The sequence below is a fragment of the Aristolochia californica genome, unplaced genomic scaffold (assembly GCF_029961685.1).
Source record: "Aristolochia californica isolate CCGP_79_NKW_82.1479 unplaced genomic scaffold, dmAriCali1.0.hap1 SCAF_6, whole genome shotgun sequence".
Classification (NCBI taxonomy): domain Eukaryota; kingdom Viridiplantae; phylum Streptophyta; class Magnoliopsida; order Piperales; family Aristolochiaceae; genus Aristolochia; species Aristolochia californica.
This window is the reverse complement of record NW_027182257.1, coordinates 37,980,899-37,989,147: the sequence shown is the minus strand read 5'-3', so window position 1 is coordinate 37,989,147 and position 8,249 is coordinate 37,980,899. Positions and strand designations below refer to the sequence as shown.

The window sequence follows — 8,249 nt, the reverse complement described above, 5'->3', positions numbered from 1 at the left end:
GAGGAAGAAATGGGACCTCACCATGCCACAAAGAGTCACCATGGAAATAGTGACTCACATTTCGAATCCTGAGAAGGGAACTTTCTCTCGGCTCACCGCAACTAATATTTTTTGGTCGATGGCTATCTTCCAAAGAGTCCCCCCGGACTGTGGACACTTCATGGGCTTGTAGAATGGTCAATATCGTTGTTAACTCAAAGGCGGACATTCTCCTGTTCACACAAGAGATTACTGTCATCCTTCTTCATAGTGGCATAGATCTCTTTGATGAGTTTTCCGTAGACATGACTAGGAAGATGTCCATAGGAGAAGTCGACGTTGGAAAATTTGGGTTTACAAAGTGGTGTGGATAGTGGATTCACAAACATCAAATACCAAAGGAGTCAACCTCCTCAAATGTTGATTTTACCAGTTGCAAAGTTAATAGAAAGAGTACTAGTGATAGTTGCCAATTACTTGGAAATATGTTTGTCTCTTGGTTTTCCAAGAAACAACATTCGGTTTCACTATCCACTACCGAAGTTGAATACATAACATGTGGAAGTTATTATGCTCAATTTCCGCGGATGAAACAACAACTAGATGACTATGGCTTAGAGAAAAAAGAAATTTTAGTCAATTGTGACAACATGAGCTCCATAAGTCTAAGTAAGAACCCGGTTCACCACTCTTGATCAAAACACATAGAAATTAGAGGTCACTTTATTAGAAAGCTGGTTTAATCCAAGGTTATTAAGATTGTATTTGTCCCCATCAAAAATTAATTAGCAAACATCTTTACAAAACCATTAGGTTTTGACCATTTCTCTAAACTCCGAGGAGAACTAGGCATGAGCAACCCACCTTAATTCACTTAGGCTAAATAATTTGAGCTTAATGAACACATCCCATCATTGTAGTGCCAAAAGAGTGAAGTATTTGTCCCCATAAAAAAATAATTAGCAAACATCTTTACAAAACCATTAGGTTTTGACCATTTCTCTAAACTCCGGGGAGAACTAGGCATGAGCAACCCACCTTAATTCACTTAGGCTAAATAATTTGAGCTTAATGAACACATCCCATCATTGTAGTGCCAAAAGAGTGAAGTAGAAATCAAAAGATTACATTTTTGTCACTCTGCACAGGCCATTGATTGATCAACTTAAGCGATCGATTGATCAATTGATGATAGATAGCTCATTCATGGTGCAAATAAATAATATGAATAGCCAAAATAATTTTTTAAGATGATCATTCATTCCAAATAATTCCAAAACCCTTTCCTACAATTTTTCAGAGCACCAGAGCCCCAAATTCTCCGCCCTTGAGGCAGCAACGTGGTAGGTATTTCTCCACTTTTGCCCCTAAATCCATCATTGAGTCTATGAAAGTCGACATTTCCTTTTGTGAGAGAGAAATAGAAGGATTTGCGGACCTTCTTGGACCCAACCAAGGTCTTTTGACAAAGAGGAGTATGTCTACCCCCCTCCTTGTCAAAGTATTTTACAACAATATCGAGGTAGAGGAGCTTGAGCCACACAATCACAACCTCTCTTCTCATATCAAGAAGATGGCCATCATCATTTAGTCTATGTACTTGTATGACTTGCTTGGCACCTCCTTCCAAGGAATGACCTGATATGTGAAGGAGAGCAGGCCGATGGGTCTCCACTCAAATCTAACACAAAACATATATGACATGATACTTTCAGTATTAGGTCAGACCGCCAAAAGTCCAAATCGACTTTGGATACGTCATGGCCATATTCCACAAAGTCCAAATCGACTTTGGATACTTCATGGCGAGCTGGATGGCGGGCATCGCTTTGAGCACTAGAGTGGACGACTTACCTTTCACTTAGGAGATTACAACCATCCTTCTTCATTTCGGAGTGGACATCTTAGATGACGTATCAGTGAACATTACGAAGAAAATGTCCATCGGGGATACAAAGGTGGGAAAATTTGGATTTGGCAAGTGGTGAGGGGAGTGGATCCAAAAGGAGGCAGCCCCATAGCCTACAACTTTCGGAGACGAACTCCATCTAGAGCCTCCCGTAGATCAGTTCGAATTCGCGAAGAGGTGACACATGGAAGAGGACAACTCATCCTCCACCGACCACCTCACAACGCTCTGAGGGAGCAATGGACAACATATTGGCTACCTAGGTAGTAATCCTTGCTACCCAGAATCAGTTAAGGGCCAAGCAACTCGTGCTTTAGCAATCACAATAGAGGATAAAAAATCTCCTAGAGACTATCCTTAGTCGCCTTCTGCCTCCACCTTAACTATCATATGATCTATTTAATCCCAATGTACTTTTGAATGATATTACTTGTAATTATTTTTATTTTGAAGCATTGTCATTAGTTCATAGTTTTGCAAACATTGCACATCCATATATGATATGACCTTGAGCTACTTTTTGCTTGGATCTAATGACCTTAGGCACACATAATACTGAAAAATAATCTAATTAAACTATGCAAAGATTATGGGGGAGCATATGCTGAATTTTAAAAATCAATTTGACTCCAACCCTTAGGGAAGTGCATATTTTTATTTCTTCCAAGTTAGGTTTTGTCATCATAAAAAAAAAGGAGATTGTTGACCTTCGATCGACTCCCATGTTGTTTTTTATGATAACAAAACTTAATTTATCTAATAATTTACAAACCTAAGTATTTCAGATATTTCACCTTCAAGAGTCATCTCAAGGTTTAAAGAAGAACTTCTCTTAAAGAAATACCTACAAGGAAAAAGACGACAATAAGACTAGAGTTTAAATGTTCAAACTCCATGACAAATGTAAGAGAGTATTTTAAACTCCATTATTTGAATACAATTGTAAAATTGGAATTTTAGGATATAAATTGTATATAGACATATTTCAGAACATCATAAACATGACTTAAAACATGTTAGGGCACAAAGATAAAAACATTTTTTTACTTTAAAAGTCAACATAATTGAACTAGTATTGGAATGATTAATCAACACAAAGCTGAGCTCTTGGATTCCCTTTCCCTAATGGCCAGGGTTCAAAGGGTCTGAGCTAACACTTTGTAATAAAGGTAGGGTTCAATACTTTTGTAGGAAAGGTAGGGTCTCCTTCCCCGGAAAGGCATGTAAGAGCCCATTGAACGTATTTATTAATATCGAAGTCGTACTTAAAGATAATCCTAAAACACTACTACCCTTTTCGTTATGCTATGAATTATGATCTGAATTACATCCTGAGTTCTGTTGCAGACAAAGAAGCTGTAACTTGTCAGCCTCCCTGAAACTGGTGACTTTGGCCCCTGAAGGTTCATTACACTACTGCTTTAGTTTCACATTTTGAGGCTTTTTGGCCCTGTAATTGAACTATTATGAATGGAAGATGAGATCTTCTGCGGGGTGCATTTGGTAGTCTATTTTGCATCAAGGTGTGAGGTAGAAACATCAACAACCACTGGAAAAGAGTTAAATTCTATGGAGTTCGTACACCAATTCTATGGATAGATGATGTAAATTCTATGGATAGATGATGTAAATTCTATGGATTAAAAATCTTTTAACCCATCCTAGTTAAGGAAGCTAACTCTTGAAATGCTAAACTCAGCAGGGGTAATTTTTTCCCATTTGAGAGCTTTACTATCATCTTCCCTTTTCTCCTCATCCTTCTGCAACAGACTAATACATGAAACCATGACCGCAAGAAAGCTAAGCAGGTATTGTTAGCAAACAAAGAAGACCCTCGGACAGAATTGAGTCTTCAATCGTGAGCTACAACTACGAACTCAGAAGCATTTCAGACTGTTTTCCTCAAATACTGAGATTAATGAAATCAAAGAATCACCAAGGGTGGCAGAAAATGAGGATTCAATCAAGCCATCTGCTTTCCTTTTCTGAGTCTCTCTAACTCTTCTTCTGCTTCTGTCAGTTGTGTTCTTAATCCGGATACCCTCATCTGCAGTTCCTCAATTGCTCCCTTCTCAAGAGGTTTATACGGGGTCAGAAAATGGTGGGAAAATTCTCTCAGAGCTTCAACGCCACATACCTAATAAATTCCAATGAATTAATTGAATAGGATTCTCACTATGCTTCTTAGACATCCAGAGTGAGATGTGTTACCTCTTCTGGAAGCAAGGGCAATTTAGTGATGTGGAAATCATCATATAACATGTAGAATTGGTTCAGGTACTTCTGTTGCATCCGCATTCTTGCTTTCAACAGCTTAGATTCTATTGCTGAAATAATTAAAATACTCTGTCAAATTTAATATTTTATGGAATAAATGCAATAGGTAAACACAATGCTAGAAACGGTAGAAGTTGCCCATGGATAAAAGCCTTAGTATAGAGAAATTCAACAATGTAACAGCACCTTCATCAAAAAGTACTTGATTAATGATGATATTGTGAGTGTCAATCTCAAACTTGGAGAGTTCTTGCACCAACCGCTCTGTTTCATAGAGAGAGAGGAACTCTGGAATGCATACACAGACAAATGTTGTCAAGTCCTGTGCAATGAAGAAAAAGAAATGGTCAGGTTGGCCATGTTCAGATGAAGAAAGACAACTTGCATGCAGATAACCGACCAGTTTCAGATGAAGAAAGCCTCAGAGGCAATCAGATACTAATCCAACAAAAGTTATATCCATTTTCCAAATTGAGAGTATGTTTTTTAAAGTAACGAGTGAGAACACAAGGTAATTTATTATTTTCAGATAACTTTGATGACAATCAACATTTAACTAAAACACTGTGTAGAGATTTCCACCCAGAAAGAAACTGTACAATAATAACAATTTCCTGTCATACTTGGCCTAGATACACTTTCCATTATAGTCATCTCTCATTATACAGTTTATCAATATATAATTTTTTTATTGTTAATTTAATATTAAATCAACAAACATGAGATAAATGATGAAGTGCACCACTGTAAAAAATGAAGCTGACTAAAATTTTAGTAGCAATCAGTGAATAGTCTAAACAAAGAGCACAGTAAAGGACGATAAAACCATACCGGGTCCTTGAATTGTTTATTCACTTTCTCAATCACATCTTTCATACTCTCAAGCCTCCCTAGGATTGCATCTTCACCAAATTCATCATCAACACCAAAAAGACGAGTCATCTGTCACCCGTCAATTATTGCTTGTTAGACATTATAAAGCAAATGCAGAAACAAACATCAGATTACTAGTGGTACCAGTCACCAATTCAACAGATCATTGGAGGATATCTACTGCTATTATCAGAGAATAGAACAACTAAAAGAACCTTGGAGAGGAAAAATAAACTGCATGTCATACATAGAACCAATCGACTAAAACAAGATGGTCCCAAAGGCTAAGAACAGAACATTTTGGGATTCCAAAGCATAATTTACTAACAGATCATTGGAGGTTCCAAGATTGTCTTAAAGAGAAATTTAGTTTAAAGCATACTGCTAATATAGTTTTTTCCAACAATTCTAGATGGAGGAGAATTTGGAATATCTTTACTTGGAATACCTCTTTGACAATTATGCCAAATGCAAGCAAATATGTACTGCAAACAGTAGATGGTTGAAAGTTGAATCAGAAGCATCATAAAATAAGCTTATACTAATCAAACTTGTCAGAAAGAGATCAAGATAAAATGAGAAGCACATGTACTGATAAGTTTAGCTGGTATTGCTCAAATAAGAGGGTCCATGGATCTAAAGGTAAGAAGACAATACCAGGCTAATCAAATATTAGCTTCAGAACACAGAGCCGTTAAACAAGAAGTAAGACGGTTAATATTTCAGTAAACGAAGCTATATGGCAAAGTAACAATTAAATGGCCACACAGTACATACTTACCTGGCTTAACAGCCCCCCAAATTTATTTTTCAAGGACATCATTTTTTGAAGCCCCTTCTCCAAAGTTGATGGGAATTGCAACAACCGGAGTGTATGACCAGTTGGAGCTGTATCAAACACTACAACTGAATAATCCATTGTTTGCACTAATCTGTAACAGAGAAATCACAACACTCTGAACAAAGATCACCGAAGAACTTGTTCTTATTGTAAGGTTCAGGAAAGCCAACTTGCAAATACCATGCATAACATAATAAGACTATCAAGATTTAAATTCGAATACCTTTTCAAAAAGCATATTAAATCAGTTACTGAATAACACTAGAATGTGAAAAGCAACCAACAAGCTGTTTCCAACCAGTGGTGATTCTAGCAGAAAGACACAAGATACAGCTTCTCTTCTTCTCTTGAATGTGAATGCAACAGTGAAAGATAAAAATTTGAAAAGAAACTTTACTGCAGCTCTTATGTGCCTTATTCTCCCTACAAAGTGTAGAATTCTTCAAGTTGGAATATATTGCGGCACAAAAGATACTCACTTAAGCATCTCAGCGAAGCTCATAGCCTCATCAATTCCGGGAATTGCATTAGCAAGATCAGAAAGAAAGCTGTCCATTCCTTCCACATTTGGCAGGTCATCATTTTCTACATTGGGGTCCACCTCCTATAACAGATAATCCGAAATTCTCACTAAATTAAACTTTAATCATAGAATAAGACAATAACAGAATAAGTAGAGTAACCACAGGAGAAAGATAAAGTATGACAACCTTTACGGGCTTAAAATTATCTACTGTAAACTGCAAACTGTAACCTTTAAACTTTAAACTTTCACTTGCTGTAATTATACACGTTTATTTTAGCAGGCATGAGTTAGGAACTGATACCATTCCATAAAGTTAGCCCAGAAACTCCAAACAAAAATCAGTCAAAGAAAATTATTAAAGAAAGAAAAAGGAAGAAAGTTTCACAATTTAAAGTCATATTCAATTATGACCAACATCGACACAAATACTGGCAATTACCCCAAAGAAAAGAAACAATACTAACAAGATTAAAGTACTTTCATGATAATAGGAAAAGAAAAAGGCAGAGAAGCTTCAACTCCATTCAAGGAAGAAAAATAGAATATCGTCAACTATTCCCTCGAGTAGAATAGCATATTAGTAGAAGGCCAAGAAACGTGCACATATGGTCGACTAGTTAAAATTGAATATTCAGCAACAATTCCACGGACCATGCTTGGGTCACTATGAGCTAATGAAACTAAACAAAAGAAAATAAAATACAGAATTAGGCACTAAAAAATAAATCATCATAAAACAATTTTTTATTGAGATGATAAAGGAATTTCTGAATTACTAAGGAACTCCTTGCTTTTCCAACTGGAAAAACAAGACCATAGAAAAGGCAGAAAATTCGCCGAAATAATGTCCAAAAAAAATTCAATTTAATATTTGCTAGAACAAGTCCATATTCAAAGTATCATCCTCTAATAAAAACCATACCATCGCGTAGAGATTCGTATACCCATTCACCAAAGTGGGAGTTTTTGTAAATCGCTGCTGAAACGCATCGCTCAGATTATGAGCCGGGTCTGTGGAGATAATCAATACGGACGATCGAACAGCTGAGAGTAAGATCGACAGTATCGAACTGCATGTCGTTTTACCCACTCCACCTTTGCCTCCGACAAAGACCCACTTGAGAGTTTCTTGATCTATGATGTTCTGTATCGTTCCTTCTGGTAATTCGTCCTCGACAGCCATCGTAAGATTTCCCGTGAAAAGAACAAAATGTTTCCTTCTCAATGTGTAAAATAACAAAAATCGGATCTGGTAACTTTCAGCACAAGGACAACCTGAAGATGAATAAGTAAAGCCTCTCGGTTACCCGGATTCAGAACTCCGGTGTGAATTCGCAACTCAGAAGCTTTTAAGCGGTACAGACTTCTACTCGAGGAAGAGAAGCCCTGCCGCCTGCGACTGACATGAAGGGTGGGCTTGAATACCTTAAAAGTGGATCTTGTAAATGGCCCAAATCTCTACTAGGCTTTGTCATTTATAAAAAGAAAAGGAAAAAAAAACGTTGGGTGAATTATTAGTCCTTGAGTGCATTATGACCATTTCTCCAACAGATTTGGCTGACAATGTTTGTGATAGTGTTTAATAATTTATTTTGACTAGGTATGTAAGAAAAGCTATTTTGGAATGTAATATTGAGTTAGGGGAGAATGGATGTTGAATAAATTGGGACCTAGGAAAGAAAATCTCCTAGGAAAATTGACTTTTGACTAGATCCCCTTAGAAAATTCCCTCTAGAGGCACTTGTTACATTCCCTTACCATCTAGGTATTGCATTTCAATAAGAAATACCTAATTCTGAAGACCATTCCGATAATACCTCACTTTAAAAAATAGAAATTGAAGC

The 8,249-nt window shown here is 36.9% G+C and overlaps 1 protein-coding gene across 1 annotated transcript; it reads right to left on the bottom strand.

The window, feature by feature from the left end:
• Window positions 1–3,563: 3,563 nt before the first annotated feature.
• LOC137934550 (ATPase GET3A-like) lies at window positions 3,564–7,797 on the bottom strand. The gene is made up of 7 exons (XM_068778965.1): window positions 7,328–7,797; window positions 6,359–6,483; window positions 5,820–5,970; window positions 4,997–5,107; window positions 4,352–4,487; window positions 4,100–4,215; window positions 3,564–4,025 (listed from the first exon to the last, which is right to left on the bottom strand). Exons 1-7 carry the CDS (start codon window positions 7,586–7,588, stop codon window positions 3,852–3,854), a joined length of 1,074 nt encoding a protein of 357 aa, XP_068635066.1. The 5' UTR covers window positions 7,589–7,797; the 3' UTR covers window positions 3,564–3,851.
• Between the last annotated feature and the right edge of the window lie 452 nt (window positions 7,798–8,249).